The sequence below is a fragment of the Prionailurus bengalensis genome, chromosome F2 (assembly GCF_016509475.1).
Source record: "Prionailurus bengalensis isolate Pbe53 chromosome F2, Fcat_Pben_1.1_paternal_pri, whole genome shotgun sequence".
In the NCBI taxonomy this organism is placed as follows: domain Eukaryota; kingdom Metazoa; phylum Chordata; class Mammalia; order Carnivora; family Felidae; genus Prionailurus; species Prionailurus bengalensis.
In genome coordinates, this window is record NC_057353.1 from 48345725 (window position 1) to 48364562 (window position 18838).

Genomic DNA, 18838 nt, shown 5'->3' on the forward strand with positions numbered 1-18838 from the left:
ATGCACCAAATCAACCACCTGACTGTAGGAGTAATACCAGTGATGTCAAAAGAACACTCCCTTGTGATTCGGACCTAGATGCTTTGTGGGGGCCTCTGCGATGTTCAACTGTTCAAATGTCAAGTTCAGTACCTCTGTCTGGAAATACTAGGTTCATTAATAGTTCCTACTATCACAAAATGCATTATGTCCAGTGCCACAAATGTCAAATCTTCATTGCTTCTATTTTCAAATACAAGATATTAATCTTTTCTAAAACTTTCATGGCATCCAAATCTCCTTCTGATAATCACTAGTTTATCATCTTTTTTAATGGTCACGGAGGTTTAAAAAAAATCTATAGCAGCGCATGGGTGGCTCACAGTTGGTTAAGCATCTGACTCTTGATTTCAGCTTAGGTCATGATCTCCCTTTATGGTTTTGAGCCCCTCATCGGGCTCTGCGCTGATGGCAAAGAGACTGCCTGGGATTCTCTCTCCCTCTCTCTCTGCTCACCCCTCCCTCATGCTTGCGCAAGCGCTCTCTCTCTCTCTCTCTCTCAAAATAAACAAACTACATAAAAAACCTAGAAGTCCTTTGACAATCTTCCCACCTAGAGGTGGAGTCTAATTACCCTCCCCTTTAATGCAGGCCTTATGACTTGCTTCTTGAGGAAGATATCAGGCAGAAGTGACTCTGCATGGCTTCTAAAGCTATGGCATAAAAAGGCATTCCAGGCTGGTGCTCTCTTGGGACAGGGACACACTTTTTTGAAATTTTAAGCTGCCACCTAAGAAGTCTAGCAACGTTGAAGCCTCCGTGCTAGAAAGACCACACAGGGAGACCGTTGGGGTTAGAGATGCCTGGGGAATCTCCCTTGTTCCAGCCCCTAGCTGATGGAGTCTTCTCCATGACTCCAGCTACCATTTGACTCCAAGTGCATAAAAATCCTAGAGTAAGAACCACCCAGCCGAGTACCATCAATCTCCAGAAATAATAACAATTGATTGTTGCTTTATACCATTGAATTTGGAGTGGTTTATTACAGAGCAATAAAAAACCAGAATGAAGATCAAAGAAAACTTCCCCATTTTCTTCGGTCCTAGTTCCAGTGGTATATGAATAAAGCTTCATTTATGCTTCATCTTTGATATCTTTCTTACCAGTTTCCTTTCAAATGGGCTAAACTTAAAAACAAAACAGTAGTTTATACTATCTACACCTGTGAACTCCTTTAAACACTTCTTTCCAGCAGATTACTTCCAGATCTATTTAACTGAGTAGTAAATCTTATCTCAAAATAAAAACCAACGTTTATGTAACATCAACAAAACCCTACACTTCCATATTCCCTAGTAACTAACAGAATACCGACAGGACAGCTCTCCTGTCAATCACACCAGGAAATATATACTGATAGAATGTTATCATTTCCTCATCCCTGCAGTCAGGAGAGTGCATAAGGAAACAAAAACTGACAAGGCTAAAACCTTCACCGACCACTTATCTCTTATTAAAAGGGTCTCCAGACATCCCTGCACAACCTGGCCTATCATTTCCACATCTTTTGGAGTCAAGCTGTTGCTGATCATAGGATGTTTTCTGACAAGACAATGTAATGCAATGCAAAATATGTGCAAAGTGAAACCGCAAAAGATGCAAGATTTCATGAGGTCTAGGAAAAGCGATACTGGAATGCAAAGACCACACACAATAAGCCTGTCTTCAAAGAGGCCTTCTCTCAGCATTCCCAGATGGTGCTCACAGCCTCAAACTGAAGGAAGAGCAAGTTGTAAAGAGTGGCCCCGCACAGTGATGAAAATGTTTAATAAACCACTTAGAGATATTACAAAGAACAGTTAATTCAGTGGGCTTTCCCGTCATTTCTAAGTGATGGCAATTTTTAATAAAAATACATTTCACATAGATGGAACACGGAAATTAAACACCTCACATCTCAAAAGAAGTGTTTCATAATCATTAACAAAAAGCATGTCACTACAACGAAAACTCCACAAGGGCAGGAATTTTTGCCTCTTTTGTTCACTGCTGTAGCCCAAGAATCTGGCCCAAAATAAACCCTCAATAAATATTTGTTGACTAAGAATGAATGAATGAAACACACAAACAAACAAACTTTAGGCCACATTCTTTTAAATGCTTTCTCCAGAGTGTTCATTTATATTTATGTTATAATGAAAATTCTGTCAGTTTACGAGAAAAAATAAGTGCTTAAATTTTACCACAATGTTTTTTTACAAGCTGTCTTCTTCCTGGGTGAACTATGTGTGCAAAATGGAAATGATAAATTCTTGTCCAAAATCCAACAGACTTTCATTACACACCATTCCTTTGGGCAGGGCTGTGAACAAATTTTTGTAAGCACGAATCAAAAATTATGCCCAAATATCTAATCCTAATGGGCTTTTGTTCTATATAAAAGCTCAAAATAAAATTTTTACAATAATAAATTTATGTACGGAATCCTCCTTCAATTACTTTTACACAAAGAACTGTATTTCATATAAGAGGTTTCTAGAGAAAAAAAAAACTTAATGAAATTAAATAAGTATTCTTTATTCAATGCTTTCCATGTTCTTATTTTAGATAAACAGTTAACTAAACGAAAACACTACACTAGGGACTTATTCTGTTCCTAGTCTTTAAAAAACATACTCATATGGAAGCATACAAAATGCTAAATCACACTGAGACATCAAAAGTAATCACCCATAACCTAAAGACAAGTGCACTGTCATTTTCTTTCAGCACTTCTTATGAAACTTTTGTTCTTAACATGGTTAAGATCATAGACTGTTTCCTCTCTTAGAAAACTGCATTATTACTCATCTAACTGATACTACTAACCCATCTGTAGAATTTGCAGCGTTTTCCCAACAGCAAAGAAGCATCTGAACTGAACCATCCATCTAAGCTGGCTTCTCCTCATTAACAATAACAAATACCAACAACTAGGCTGGACACAGGTGAAGGATGCTATTTGTAGTCATGAAATCAAGTAACTGGCCTAAACTGGGATGGAAAATTCACACCCTTCACTTCGCTGGTTCAGTTGCTAACCCTAACCTGCTAAATTAACAACTCACAGCCAGCATACGACCTAGCACAATCAAACAATGTTTTTCATGATAATACCAACCTCATTTTTGAAGACAGTTAACACTGCATCCCTTTCTACAAGAAAACTACTCAAATGACATGAAACCCCATGTACTCACTGCTCAAAGCATTCTGGGCTTCCTACAGTTCCTCCAATGTACTGCCCTCTCTCACCGTTGGGTCTTCACACATGTAGTTCTTTCTGCCTACAAAGCTCTTCCAGTCCTCAACATCGGGCCCTGCATCACGCCCTCAGCACCAGCCTCTCAGCCTACCTCCTACTATTCAAAATCCTGATCTTCCCTTTAACCACTTCTTCTGGCAAGTTTTCCTTCTTCACAAGATCACGCTATGTGCCTATGGTGAAGAAGCCCAAACCTGTTTCGCTGTACTCACACTGCCCTGTAATGGCCTGTCTTTCCCACAGACTAAGCTCCACCACTGTAGCACCAAGACTAGAACTGAAAAGTAGCACAAGACCCCCAAATTTGCTGTCTTAATGGTACGTGTGTGTAAACAAAGTGTGTATGTTAATATTTAATTGCACTTATATACAGTAGTAAATACGTATGAGAAAAGCAAGTAACTTCCCATGCACATCCCAAAAAGAAAAAAGAAATAAAACTGAATTAATGCAGAGTTTAGTCTTTGCCACTTAACTCATCACGCGGGCACTCCAGCCCTCAATTTCCTCGGCTATAAAATATGAAAATTCTAAAATACTCCTTGATATAAAATTTTGAACATTTCAGCAATGTCAAGTACACTTAAGGTTACTAGAGCTAAAAAGCTAGGATCAACTATTATAGCCTAATATACAGAATGACAATAGGCATCCTAAAAAACAGAACATGAATCCCCGACAAGCACCTGACAGTACGAGAACCTACTAAATAGCCTTGCAAAGAGAACAGTCTCATTTCACTGGAAATCAAAGGCGAGCACACACTCCCAACCCCAGGAGGTGTTACACTGTCAATGCACTTTTGCTTTATCATACCTCATTTCAAGTAAGTTTTTGCCACACATGTAAACTTCCCCATTAAGTTTATACGGGAAGTATAATTAAAAGATAATATAACTGCACTAAATTCATTCACAGCAAGTTAAATACATCGACCCTAGCAATTTATAAAGTTTTCTAAAAAGACTCAGAAGAGTTGGGCTGGGTTTAGAATGTCCACTGCTTTTACATACTTATCAGAATGAGGACAAAAGGGCACATGAGGTCTGCGGCAGGAAATAAAAATCAAATCTTAAAGTGGCAAAGCTGAGCAATATACATCAATTATGGCTCATAAAACAGTATCCACAGGCCTACAGTCCCACAGATTCAGAGCTGAAATGAACCTTCAGACATCAAACACATCCCCCCATCTTACGAATGAGTAAACTAAGCCTCATTGCAGGGAAATGACTTGCCCAAGATTACACAACTGGTTAGAAGAAGGACCAAGCCTCCTAACGCTGAGTCCAGTGGCTTTTTAGTTCTCACAACTGTCCCATCAGGACCCATCTATGGTACACAAAGTCTTTCAGGTACACAGTAACACCCTCAAATTCTGTACGAATTTGAATACATGATAACGAATGTCAGTATCACAGAACAAACCTTCTGAAGATAAAAACTTAGTACAAAACTTAAAGAATTAAACACACACATCTAAATTCAGATATGTAAGGGGCACCTGGGTGGCTCAATGGGCTAAGTGTCTGACTCCAGTTCAGGTCATGATCTCACATTTCATGAGTTCAAGCCCCACATCAGGCTCTATGCTGACAGCTCAGAGCTTGGAACCTGCTTAGGATTCTATGTCTCCCTCCCTCCATCCCTCTTTCTCTCTGACCCTCCCCCACTCATGCTGTCTCTCTCAAAAATAAATATTTAAAAATAAATTCCGGGGGCGCCTGGGTGGCGCAGTCGGTTAAGCGTCCGACTTCAGCCGAGTCACGATCTCGCAGTCCGTGAGTTCGAGCCCCGCGTCAGGCTCTGGGCTGATGGCTCAGAGCCTGGAGCCTGTTTCCGATTCTGTGTCTCCCTCTCTCTCTGCCCCTCCCCCGTTCATGCTCTGTCTCTCTCTGTCCCAAAAATACATAAAAACGTTGAAAAAATAAATAAATAAATAAATTCAGATATGCAATTCTATTTAAGTAATCTCCATACCCAACGTGGGGCTTGAACTCATGACCCCGAGATCAAGAGTTGGATACTCTACTGACCCAGCCAGCCCCTGGATATGTATTTTTGTTTTTTTTTCCTAGATATGTATTTTTGACTATTTTGTCTCACCTTGGGGTCTTAAATCAGATATGAAATTCCATATCCATTAAAATAGTTCTCTCCCATGAATATCTATAACCATAAATAATCCTGGCATATTCATTGGCAGAGCACTATATGAAATTGGGTATTTTATTTTTTAAATGTTTTTATTTTTGAGAGAGGGACAGAGCATGAGTGGGGGAGGGGAAGAGAGAGAGAGGGAGACACAGAATCTGAAACAGGCTCCAGGCTCTGAGCTGTCAGCACAGAGCCCAACCTGGGGCTCGAACTCGGGACCAGCGAGATCATGACCTGAGCCTAAGTCGGACACTCAACCGACTAAACCACTCAGGCGCCCCTGAAATTGGGTATTTTAAATGAAGACAGTAACAATCAAGGAATCTGAGGACACTCAGTCTCACATTTAAGGGTTTCTGTGCTATGACACTGCTCTCCTGGCAGTTTTCAAGGTGGTCACAGGGTCAATCTCAACCTGTGCACCATGGATGAGCACAAAGGAGTACAGACCCTCTACGTAAGCTGTTCAAGTATGCCCCCTCCCCTCCTAGTCAACTCCAACAAAGCAACCTGTTTTCACACACCCCTGCATCACATCTTCTTATCTTATCCCTGGACAGTATCTTTTACAAACCAAAAGCAAAGGAAAAAACCACTGTCTATATGTAAACCACTCTCACACAGCAAAAGAGTTCTGAACTACTATTAAAACTCTATCAATATCAAATACAGGCACCTATGATGAACCCTGGTTACTGGCAGTATCTTCCATGTCTCTAAAAGAAAATTCATTAGGCTCAAGAGAACAGAAATAAGAGGATGAACCAGGGTCCACACCCTGCAACTTTGCCTTCAAAGCAATTTCAAAGCCATTTGTAAGCATCAGGTTTAATCATCAGGTCCTTCTTCCCTGTCATTTATACCATCCAGTAGCACTGAATTCTCCATTACATGTTTGCCTCTCCTATAAAATGAATGCCCCATGAGGGTAGAGGCCATCATCTTTGTATCCCAATGTATATAATTTAGTTGACAAATTAAGTAAAAGAGTAAACCCTATTTTCCCACTTTCTTTGTTCATTTTTCCATTCATCAATGAAATTTAAGAGAAAGAAATCATAGACAACCATAGACACACTTCCTTCTCCCTCTTAGCCTTTCTACAATACAAAAACCCTTTTCCCTACCACATCCTAACAGCACAGACACTGAGTGGAGAAAATCTACATGATCTGGCCTAATCCACTCACTTTACAAAAAAAAAAAAAAAAAAAAAAAAGTTGTATCACTGATTCATGGTCACACTGCCAATTAAGTGTCAGATACAAAACAAAAACAAATCCCTGACCACTGACTACCAATTTATATTCCACTCACCATCATGTCAAAGACTGACTAAAAACTTAATCACTACCTAGAATATATCTCATCAATTCAAAATCAACTAAGAATACCAAATCTTCTCTAAATTTATGTCTTCTAATCTATGCTATCTTAGCAGAGAAATAAGCAATTTTCAAAAATATGAGGAAAATGCTCCTTTAAATCTCTAATAGTTTGCAAGGATGTCAAAAATACTTGATACGATCAAGATGTTACCATTCGGGTAAGCCAGGTTATGGGGACACAGGCCCTCTGCACTATTTTTGCAACTACTTGTGAGTCTATAATTATTTCAAAGTAAACAGTTTAAAAAAAATACATGGCAGTCACCTGATGCCACTCCCTGGGCCCACTCATCTATCACCTCACTATTCTCCAAACTTGCCCAATAAGCCAGAAAATGTTCCAACTGCCTCTCATCCCAAAAGTTCCAAAAAGGGTCGGTGCAACAAATAAATCACAGTTGTTGCACCAAGGGAAACCTACTCCTTGGTTAGCACAATGTTTGAAGGTGAGAAGCACACAAACATTTACGGAACAAGGAAGACCAATCTAATACCATGGTCAAACTCTGTGCTGGCAACACAGGGCAAATATTTGCACAGGCTAAACTTCGACTACCTCTCCTACCAGTCTTTCCAAGTCTGCTAGTGGTCCGGACCAGGTTCACTCTCCGCACTGAACTGTAACCCTATGAGTATTGACATGTGTTTTTGTTTTCCTAAAGCTACCCTCTCGGGTGTCTTATAGTTGTAGGGAGGACCTAATATGTGTACAACTGTACTCAAACTTTTTAAAAATTTCATTTGTAGAAAAAAAAACCAATTTACTCTAATGTTGAGGAGCAGGATAATACCTTACTCTCAAGCAATAGCTATAGCAGCAGTAGTCCGAGGGGGAAAGGAAGGCTGCAGGCAGTAAGGGTTAGGCAAGCAGAGCTCTGACGGCTGTCATCAGTTATTTTAATTTAAATACAAAGGAATGTGAGCAGGAGCCTTTCATACAGTAATCCTTAAGCTTTTGTGCTCCTGATGATGGTGGTCCACTTAGACACTATGAAAAACACTACTTACTCAGAAAAGCCACAAATGTTCTTACTACAATTTGGTTATGTTACTCTTATAAAAATTCAATGTTGTCAGAAAAACTCCATCTCAAAAAAAAAAAATCATTAAAAAAAAAACCACACCCAAAAAACACATGCTATCACCCCTCAAGAATGTCCCAGAATTCATCAAATGATCAAATCTTCATGAAAACTGAAAAAGCTTTTTACATTTCCAAAGTCTTCTAAAGAGTCAAGAGGTCCTAGAGAAAAAAAAGAAAAAGAAGAAAAAAAAAATACCCTAGCCCCTCCACTCAAAAGAGTTTTGTGAAACCAGAAACATTCTGGAATGATATGGGGTGACTGCCAAGCACATACGACTCCTGTGTCTGGATGCAGGTGCTGTGTGCATTCTTCAGTAGCCTCCAGCTCTCTGGAGTGGCAGAAAGATGAGCAGCTGTTGCCAAGAAAATCAGCCCACACGTCATCTCTGACCTATAGACCTTGGGCTGCCAACCCGCCCAGAGGAAGACACCCGGTCCTGGTTTTGTGTCCCTTCAGAAGTGACAGAAACCTAACAAGGAATCAGGAGGAACATGTGGCCGTAATTTGGATTCATCCCTTGCTGGTGACTGCAGGAGGCAAAGAAAAAGTAGTTCCTATACTTCCTCCCCGAAGATGAACCGCGGAAAGGAAAGAGCACGCTGTCCACAGCATCACGGCTCCTCCCTTACTCTCCATCTACACATAATAATCAGAACACCTGATAAGAAGGAAAACACAATCACTTATGGGATTTCTGACAGGAGATGAAGACTTCAGGTTAAACACCACTAGAAACACAAGCATGCTAAGAAAATGTTTAAACCTGCTTAGTTTACAATTTAAGACCAATCACTTGATGCTTCCTTTAAAGACAAAATAGATTTCCTACGTGCAGATGAGGATACAGAGCAATTTATGTACTAGTTCAAATTACTTCTGGACAAGAAACAAAGCCATTCTTACAAAATAAGAAAACAGACATTGAGCTGCAAAAGCCCAATACCTCTCCCCACAAAGCCCCATAGAGAACTCTGTTTTCCTAATTTAGATATTAAAATAACCCTACCATACTGTCTCTGCTTTCTTAATGGTCTTCCTATTAACTTCCTAATCTTAAATCTGGCCTTTTCTTAAGGCTTAAAACATCAGTCATCCCCCACTTCTCACATCAAAGCTAGCAGACTGTCACAAAACATCTTAAATGAATCTCCACCACGCCCACAAGTAAGAAGGTCTCGAGCCGCTCACACACAGGCCATCTCTGGAGTTTCGGTCATCTGTGAGGAAGATCTAGTATCTGAGTTCACATAAAGATCTGGAACACCTTGTCACCTGAATTGTGAAACAGCAGACTCATGCTGGAGCAGATCCAGTTTTTTAAAATGGTAGATCTCAATACTGTTTCTTCTGAATCACAAAAAAATGGAGCCTGAACTGATAGGGAAGGAAATAAAAATCTATCTATTCATTCAATCCACAGTGCTCCCTACACTGGACTTATCTCCCACTGTCATAGCTCTATATGCAATCTAGAATACCATCAATACTAATGGATTGTAAAATATCATCGTTTTATATAGACAAGTATTTTTTAATTAACACACAAACTTGCTGTAAGAACAATGTAGATTTAGGGTGCCTGGATGACTCAGTCAGTTAAACATCTGACTCTTGATCTCAGCTCAGGTCTTGATCTCAGGGTCATGAGTTCAAGCCCCATATTGGGCCCCATGCTGGGCATGAAGAAGGAAGGAAGGAAGGAAGGAAGGAAGGAAGGAAGGAAGGAAGGAAGGAAGGAAAAGAAAGAAAGAAAGAAAGAAAGAAAGAAAGAAAGAAAGAAAGAAAGAAAGAAAGGAGATGTAGGTTTCTTACAATAACTAGCTTTCTTGTAAGAAAAATATTTTAACATACTAAAGTCAAAAAAACTTCAAGTACATAAAATTTTTACCCAGGATGATTACAACTTTATAAAAATAAACAAAAATCTCTATGTACAGAAAAAGAGACTAGAAAGCCACCAAAATGTTAACACTGGTAGCACCATTGATCTACCAATGCAAAGAAAGAGAGACGAGAAAGAGAGAATCCCAAGCAAGGATAGCTAATAGCTCTCTACTGATAGCACGGAACCCAACTCGGGGCTCAATCCCACATGAGCCAAAATCAAGAGTCAGACGCTTAACCAACTGAGCCATCCAGGCTCTCCACTATTAGACTTTTTACACTGATTTTCTATATTTTCCATATCTTCTGCAACAATGTTTTTTACAACAATTTTTTACAATAAATAAATAAAAACTAAGGAAGAGGCAGAAACTGAAAGCAACCCAAATTTACACCAGCAAAAAAAACAGATTTGTGAAACTGTGGCACATCCAAACAATGAAATACTACCACTAATACAAAAGGAAAAAAACTACTACAGGCTACATGAGCTAAACAGAAGATGCCACACACTATTCCATTTCTACAAAATTCTAAAGAAGGCAAAATTACAGTTAGAGAATATAGAACAGCATTTTTCATGGGTGGGAACAAGACAAGGGACTAAGAATGCAAAGGGGCACTAGGGAACTTTTTGGGGTGATGGAAATGTTCCATTTTCTTGATTATGGTGGTTACACAGCTGTAAACCTTTGTCGAAACTCATCAAACTGCACATTTCAAATGGGTGAGTTATATTGTATGTCAGTTATACTTCAATAAAGCCAATTTACAAGTTAAAAGTAGAGAAGGTTGAAAGCACTTCATTAAGGTAAATGATACCATCAGAAACTAAACAAATAACATTACTTTTGCCACACAGGCAAGACAAATGTGTCTTCTTTACCCTTAAAATAACATTAAAATTTAACACCTTATTTAATATCCTGAAAAAACAATGAGACTGTCACAAAACAGTTATCTAAGAACTCACCATAATTCTCATTTTCAAGAGGTTTATAACCACAACATTGATTCAATCAAGAAGTATGAAATAATATGAAATATGAAACAGAATAATTTCTTATAGCCAAGTTCAACTTATTAAGTCTCACTTCTATACATTAACTTAGAAGAACATTGCAAAGTTCCACATGACTTAATATTATTCCTCAGTGTGCCCTGCAGAAAATCGCTCAAGTTTAATTTCAAGAATCTCATTACATAACCATTACGAGTGACTGCTAATACAATGCTACCACGGGAGGTTATGAAGTGCCAGCATCAAGCTACAAGGAACCTTAAGATTCCCAGTGTGATACTACCCCTCCTTCTAAGGCTACAATCCACACAAATATTGTCTTATTCTTAAAAATGTCAAAGTTTGGAGCGCATGGCTGGCTTAGTCGGTGGGGCATGTGACTCTTGATCTTGGGGCTGTGAGTTCGAGTTTAAGTACTTAAATAAAAATTTAAGTAAATTTTATTAAAAATAAAATCTTTACAAAAAATGTCAAATATTGTAACTTGTTACAACCCATTCAGTTTTATCGTGTAAAACTGTCAGTGAAAAACAAGCATTTATGGGGCACCTGGGTGGCGCAGTCGATTAAACATCGGACTCTTGATCTCAGATCATGATCTCAGAGCTCGGGAGTTCAAGCCCCACATCGGGCTCTGCACCAATGTTGCAGAGCATGCTTGGGATTCTGTCTCCCCTTTTCTCTGACCCTCCCCGACTTGCGCTCTCTCTCTAAATGAATAAACTTTTAAAAAAAGAAAAAGAAGCATTTATGTGCCAATAGAAAAATCTAAACAAATTGAATTTTAATATTAAGGAATTGTTTTCGGTGTGTGGGTGTTTTTAAAGTCTTCATCTTTGAGGGGCACCTGGCTGGCTCAGTGGTTAAGGTTCCGACTTCAGCTCAGGTCATGATCTCAAGGCTCCTGAGTTCAAGCCCCACATGGGGCTCTGTGTGGACAGCTCAGAGCCTGGAGCCTGCTTTCAGATGCTGTTGCCCTTCCCTGCTTGTGCTCTATCTCTCTCTCTCTCTCTCTCTCTCAAAAATAAATGAACATTAAAAAAAATTTTAAAGCCTTCATCTTTGAGATTCATACTGAAGATATTATCGATTAAATTATCTGATGGAGAGAGTGTTGAAACCAAACTGGCCACGGATTTGGCAAGTGCTAAGATTATGTGATAACTGTTATACACGTGTGTTCATCATCCTATTGCCTCTACTTCTGTATATGCTTGAAATTCTCCATAATACGAAGATTAAAAATAATTTTCAGAGAAAAAGCAAAAATCAAGTATAATAATCAATCAACAATTCACAATCACACAGAGCTAAGAGAGGCCGTTTTCATTTACTCAGGATGCCAAGGTGGCAGAATGACAGAAATACAGACCACAACTGGAGTTTCTTAATTAGAAGTAGATATGATAAGAATGGGGGCAAGAAGACGGAAGTAAATCCTCCCGCAATATAAAGCTGCTTCCTTCAATACACCCCATAGTATCTACTGAAGCGTAATTTTTTTTTAAATATTTTATTGTTTTAAGTAATCGCTACATCCAATGTGGGGCTCAAATTTACAACCCTGAGATCAAGAGTCGCTTACTCTATAGACTGAGCCAGCCAGGCGCCCCTACTCAAGTGCAATCTGACACAGCCTTCAGTGATCCAACTTTCCTTCAGAAACTATTTCCTAAATAACCTAACTGCTAGGGGAAAAGCCTGATCTCTCTTAAAATTCACCCCATTATTCCCAGTTGCACTTCCGTGTACTGTGTAATTTCCTTCACAAGTGTGTCTGTTTACTCCTAAGCCTGCGATTTAGTCACTGATTTCTTGATTTATAAAATTGGTTTGCCACTGTATGTTTTGATTTTCAGTCCTTTGTTTGGCTCTTTCATACGCTGTCTTTATCTTACTTTCCTTAATCAACTTCATTTAATCATTTCAGTTAAACTTGCCTGTACTTCCCCAGCACAGTCCTCTAGTATTACTGTGTCTGGGTAACAATCTCAATAATCGATCAATAAATAAACAGTGAGCTTCCCCTCTGGTCTGGGGATGTGATGCTCTATCCCACACAGACTAATACTTGTGTTTTTTGGTGTAGCGTACTGAAATTTCAGACAGCTTTCGACCATTATGACATCTGCCCATCACAACCTTCGTTCACCTCCATGTAACCCCTGGCACATTTTCAAGCTCCTACTGAGAGGGCAAGAATACCCTGAGTCTTTAAAACCCAACAGTTCCTAATGAAAATCAGGACCACTTACTAAATGCCAATGGCCTGTGCAAAAAAGCGCTTTCTACTTCACTGTTGTCCAAGCCAACTTTCAGTGATAAAGGCACAGATATGTATCTGCACTGTCCTATAGGGTGGCCACTAGCTACATGTGGTTACAGAGCACTTGAAATCTGGCTAGTGTTACCAAGGAACTGACTTTTTCATTTTAATTGTAAATAGTCACAATATAAGACTAACAACTGCGTTGCTGGGATTTTTCTTCACAAAAGTCATTTCTATTTATTTTTACCTCTACATGTATTCAAGATAATCGAGGACAGAATTTCTTAACCTCAGCACAACTAGAATTTGGGCCAGGGTAAGTCTTTGGTGTGGGAGCTGTACTGTGCACTGCGCGACGTTTAGCAGCGTCTCTGGCCTCTACCCACTAGAGGCCAGTAGCAATGCCCCAGCGGTGACAATCAAAAGTATCGCCAAACACTGCCAGATATACCCCGGGGAGGCAAAACAGCATCCAGCTGAGAAACAGCGATCTAAGACTAAGGGTCTGGATTTTGTATCAATGCTAAGGACATTCTAGAGCAATCCCTTTGATTTCCTGCTTTTCTATGTGAAATTCAGACGACACACAGAAGCAGTTAAAAGTAACCATCTCTTCAAATTTTCCACAGAACCTACATTATAATTGTTTTCCTACCCACTATCTCAGCTGTTTCTCACCAACCCTGAGATGGGTACTATGCCTGATTTAGAGACTGAGGTGCTGGCGGCAGAGGGAGACACAAGGGAGTAAGGTTCTAAGTGGTTAAATGACTCACCCACCCATGTTAAGTAGCCTGGCTGAAACAAACCCAGATTTAAGAATTCCACATTTCAAACTCCTCTCTGTATTATCTTACCTGGCAGCCTGACAGCCCCTGAAGGGGAAGCTCCTTAAAGAAAAACCCTTTTGATATGACAATCTCAACCAAGACTGTTTGATTGCACAACACATTACAATGCCAAAAAAGCAAAGCTCACAGGAAAATTCCGCAGAGACAAACAATGAGAACTGGTTCCTATTGTAACGAACCTACATCCTGAGGATTAATTCAGGACAGGGACAAGTCATGGCATACCCACATCACCTTAAAAAGGCCTCTTAGGCTAGTTCTAGAAAAGGGTTAAGAGGGTCAGCCACCTGACAAAAGGCGTAAGTGAAAGGAGGACTTGAGAGGAAGGGGAAATCAAAACTCTAAGACAGATGCCTGTTCTAAGGCTGCAATACCTCAGAAGGCAGGAATATCCCAGAATATAGGCTATGTGGAAAAGTGGAAAGAGACCTGGACTTTAAAAAAAAAAAAAAAAAAAAAAAAGACCCGTCATGTGGACCTCATCTGTCAGTAGCCCACTGTGTGCCCCTGGATAAATTCTGCGAATCTCCGGGCCTGTTTTCTCAACTCATTAGTGAAAGACCAGTCTATGGGACTTTTTTGGCACTTAGGGAGATCTTAGTGAGCAGGCATTTCCAGCCCTTCCCTCGGTCTCCACAGCAGAACCATGTTCTTGGTATCCCTTTGCTGTTTCTCTGAAACAATGACTTAAGCAGGAACATAGCACTAACTCAAGAAATTCACTAGAGAGAAAATCAAAATGTCACAAAAGTATATGAGCAGGGATGGTTTCAATTCAACAGTGAATATTTGCATAGGGCCAGCCACTCAGCACCAGGAACCTTGTAATCACTCTGGAAACCACAACCAACATCCCAGGCTCTCTGAATTCCTCTTCTCTGCCCTAGCCACCCCCACCCATATTCACCAACTACATTCATTATTTGGTGTCCCAGGGCAATAATCAAAGATTTTAACCCGATATACAAAGACTATTAAAGAATCAGCGTTTTGAAAAGGCAAAGAAAAAAAGCACACTTTTTTTTTTATGCTAAGTACCTTTTAGATATTTGATACATCACACCATTACACTGAACAGAATATTTTATTTTTAACAGGATGTGGCTATTTTCTAAAGAAAACTTATTTGGAGAAGGAAATATTGATGTTTTGAGGCCCCATACGTTTTAACTCAGCAATTTATTTGCAGTATCACACTCCCTGTCCAATCTTACTGCTTTTCATATACAGAATAAAGTCTACTTATTTTTCATCCAAAACTATCATTTATCACTTCATTTGTTACAGGCAACATTTCTCATATAAAAGTCAAGCTAGAGTAGTACACTCTTTTCTACTACCAAAACTTACTCAATCTTGGTAAAGATTTTATCTAAAGATGAAAACATCCTGAGCTTCTGATTCCAGTTAAAAGACTCCAGAAGGCCAGTTTGTTTTGTAAACAGATGTTTCTCAAGCAATGCAGCAATAGTCTGGTCCTATTACTCTGCAACTAGGCATGCAAAAAGGATCCTTCCTTTAGAAGGGGAGACACAGAACAGCTCCATCCTAAGTCAGCTACATCAAGAGGGCATGCCTGTCTCAAACGCGGTCCTCGCAAATCTCAACAAACCATTCTTTACTGCTACCAGACACAACTATGTCCCCCAAATTTTACGGATGACAGTTTCCTATTTGTCAAATTATCTGCCACCTCGATGCACACGTTTTATAAACTAAATCAAATCCACTTCTATTTCATGAAATGAAAACTCAAGATGACCTAAATATTCTTAATATTGTATACTGACATTACAGGAATCAAAAACAAGACTACTTGTTTACCCCAGGAATGGGAAAAAAAAAAAAAAAAAAAGGTAGCTTTAAAAAGGATACATTACTTGGAAATTTCTCAGACAAGCTGAAGCAAAAGGAATGCTCAAAAATGAATCAAAGTGCCCAAGACAACTGCAAAATAGGTTTTGGCATGCACAGTGAACTGAGTAAGCTAGTCAGGATTCTTGGTATACATAAAGCAGGACTAATATAGAAAACATGGCCTACTTCTCTCCTGCTTGGTTCAATTTTCTAAGTCACAAGCCAAGTTACACTACAAGCACCATCAACTTTGCTCTATGAATGACAGTAGAGCTATCCTCACTACCAGCCTGGTTCCAAAATTTACCAAAAAATCTTATGTTAAAATCTTAAAAAAGATCTCTATCTCTAATGAAATAAAATCAGAGTAAGGATCACATAAAATGTCAAAATAAATGACAAAACTTATTTCGGTATTTAAAGGAACTATGTGACAACTCCAAATGGCTAATATTTTCAGAAAGGATTTCAAAAGTTGCACAAACGTGTTAATACAATATAGCTACAGCAAAGATTAGACAAATCTGAACCCAGTGCCACAAACTGAGTGGCCAGCTTGCCGATGAGAAGCTGTCCCCCGCACCTGAGGTGGATAGATACTCGGAGACCAAGGCCAGTATCTTAGCAAGTTAGGCCTCTTCCTCCCTCCGGGAAGGGCTCGACAAACAGGGCCTCACGCAACTTATGTCACCCAGTCACTTAGCAAAAATCATACCTAACTTCTAAACTCGGGTCCAAATGGCCTTTTATACTCAAAAGAAGTAGAAAACAACTTATATTATCGCGGGAGAGGGAAGCTTAAAATGCCCCACTTTCTGGCCCCATATTTATCAGCCCATCATCAGATCAGAGTCCTAAATTCTAAGACTTACTTTAATGGAGGCCTCCCTCAACCTTCTCCGAGTCTCTGTTTTGCAACAGTGAAGGAACTTTTCCTGCTTTATCTTAGTTCCCTGAGAGCATGTGGCCCTGCAATTCAATATCCTAAACTGGCAGGGAACGGTGGAGGAGGCAAAGGGAGGAATCCACACAGCCAAAACAGCCTTCTTATTAAAGACAAAAAAAAAAAAAAAAAATCATAATTCCTCCTCCACCCAAAGCAACCCATCCCAGAAATTTACAGCTTAAGAAAGCAGCATTGCGAACTGCAAACGTAAGAGTTTTCCTTAGACTCTACGCACGGTTTTCAGCTGTCAAATTACAACTCAGGAAAACACTATCATTAGAATAAAAAAGGAAACAAAAAAGCTCGCACCATAGGGGCTGGGAGAAGGAGCTTACGAGACCCGTTTCGGAAGAAGGAGAGCAAAGGGAATCCAATCCACTTCCCCACCCCCGCCTGAATTCATCCCCTCCCGGGGCGGGCAAACCTCACTGCAGGAGCTCAAATTTAATAATAATAACAATAATCATGGCGCTTACCCCCCCACCCCCCACCCCCGCGATGTGCCAGGAATCAGCCTCCCCCTCCCCCGGGATCTCTAGGCTTGGCAGGTCCAGATCTCCCCACCGGACACAGTTCCCGGGGACCCGGGCGAACCCAGTCTACCCCGGGGCCCCTCGCCCCGCTTCTCCTCTTCCCTCTCTTTTTACCTCCACCATCCCCCATCCGCATTGTCTGTCTCAATTCAACTTTGACTAATATGGATTCCTCGGGCCTGGGCCGGGCGGTAATTACAGCCCGCCCCCCCCCCGGGAGCCGGATTCCCCCCCCCATCTCCGCCGAGTTAAACGCGGCTCCTCGTTGGGAGACGGGGGGGGGGGGGGCGGGAGGGAAGAGGTTGCAGCGCGCTTTTCCCGTCTACACCGCGGGCACCGTCCACACCGAGCTCCCCCCGCGACCCCGAGCCCCCGGGACCAGAAGTTTGCCCCGGAAGGGGCCTAGATGGGAGCAGTGAAGACCCCCCCCGCCAGCCGGCCGGCCTGCGCGTAAATACCGGCGCCCGCCGCGGCGCGGCCCCGTGGGGGAGGGGAGGGCGGGGAGGCGCCCCTCCCCCCGCCCGCCCGCCAGCCCGCCGGCCCTATTACCTGTCATTGAGCTGGTCCTCGGTGCCCGGCAGCGGGTGAACCACGAAATGGATGGACGTCATGGTGCTTCCTTCTAGTCCTCCTCCCGAGGACGGCCCCCTCCCGCTCTCGCCCACCCCCCCCAACCCCCTTCCCCTCCCCAATACCCACTGCCGCCGCCGCCTCCCAGTCCCCAAATGGAGGGAAGCAAATGCGCAGGGGCCGCCGCCGCCTCCCTGCCGGGCGTGTGTCCGCCGCCCGGCGGTCCGGCGGGGCGGATCAACACGCCACCCGCTCCCGCGGCGACAGCGCGCTGGAGTGCGAGGCCGGCGGCCGGGACCCGGGCGCGCCGCCGCCGCCGGCGACCGGGCGTCGGGAGAGGGGGCGACTGGGGAGGGAGGAGAGGGACGGGCTGCGGGCTGCGGGGACGGTGTGGTCCCGGCGGCGGACGGGGTCCGGACTAGGGAGGTGGGGAAGGAGATGAGCCCGCACCGCGCGTCACTGGCGAGAAGCCGCCGCCACCACCGCCGCCAGCACCGCCGCCGCCATCTTCACTTCTGCCCCAGTTTCTCCGTCTCGCAGGCTCCGCTCCCGAGCGGCGGGGGAGGGGCGAACGGGAGGAGGAGGAGGTGGAGGGAGGAGACCGGCGGGCGGGGGCACGGCTGCGAGGGGGCGGGGCTCCGGGAAACGGGCGGTAAGGCCCTTTCGATTGGGCGGCTCAACGTTGTCGGGCCACGGCGCTGTAAGGCGCGTGCGGATTGGTCCGTTCGGCCCCGAGCCCAGCCCTCTGGGGGGTGGGATAGCTCCCGAGTGAGTGTTCCGGAGAGCACGTGTTAGGGAAGGAGGAGGCGGAGGGGAGCCCGCTGGGGCGGGGAAGAAGTCTGGGAGGGAGGCTAAGTGTGCGTCCCCGGGGAGGTGGGAGGAAGAGGGGCTCCTGCGTTTCTCGCTCTGATTTCCCTCGGGCAGCCCTAATTATTCTGCGGACCTTTAGGGGGTTTTTGTTGTTTCCAGTCCTTCAGCTGCAATTACATTTAAA

General features: G+C 42.3%; 1 protein-coding gene across 9 annotated transcripts in view; it reads right to left on the reverse strand.

Annotated features, from left to right (window-relative positions):
- The window catches only part of UBR5 (ubiquitin protein ligase E3 component n-recognin 5), a 138368-nt gene extending 119895 nt beyond the window's left edge, over positions 1–18473 (reverse strand). For 7 of the 9 annotated variants that reach the window (XM_043601508.1, XM_043601507.1, XM_043601501.1 and 4 more), the window contains exon 1: positions 17824–18407. In XM_043601508.1, the coding sequence (XP_043457443.1) occupies positions 17824–17885 (62 nt within the window). In that variant the 5' untranslated portion in view covers positions 17886–18407. Of the gene's footprint in view, positions 1–17823 lie in introns of all 9 variants that reach the window. The other 2 variants (XM_043601499.1, XM_043601500.1) reach the window with 2 other exon arrangements.
- Positions 18474–18838: the final 365 nt, after the last annotated feature.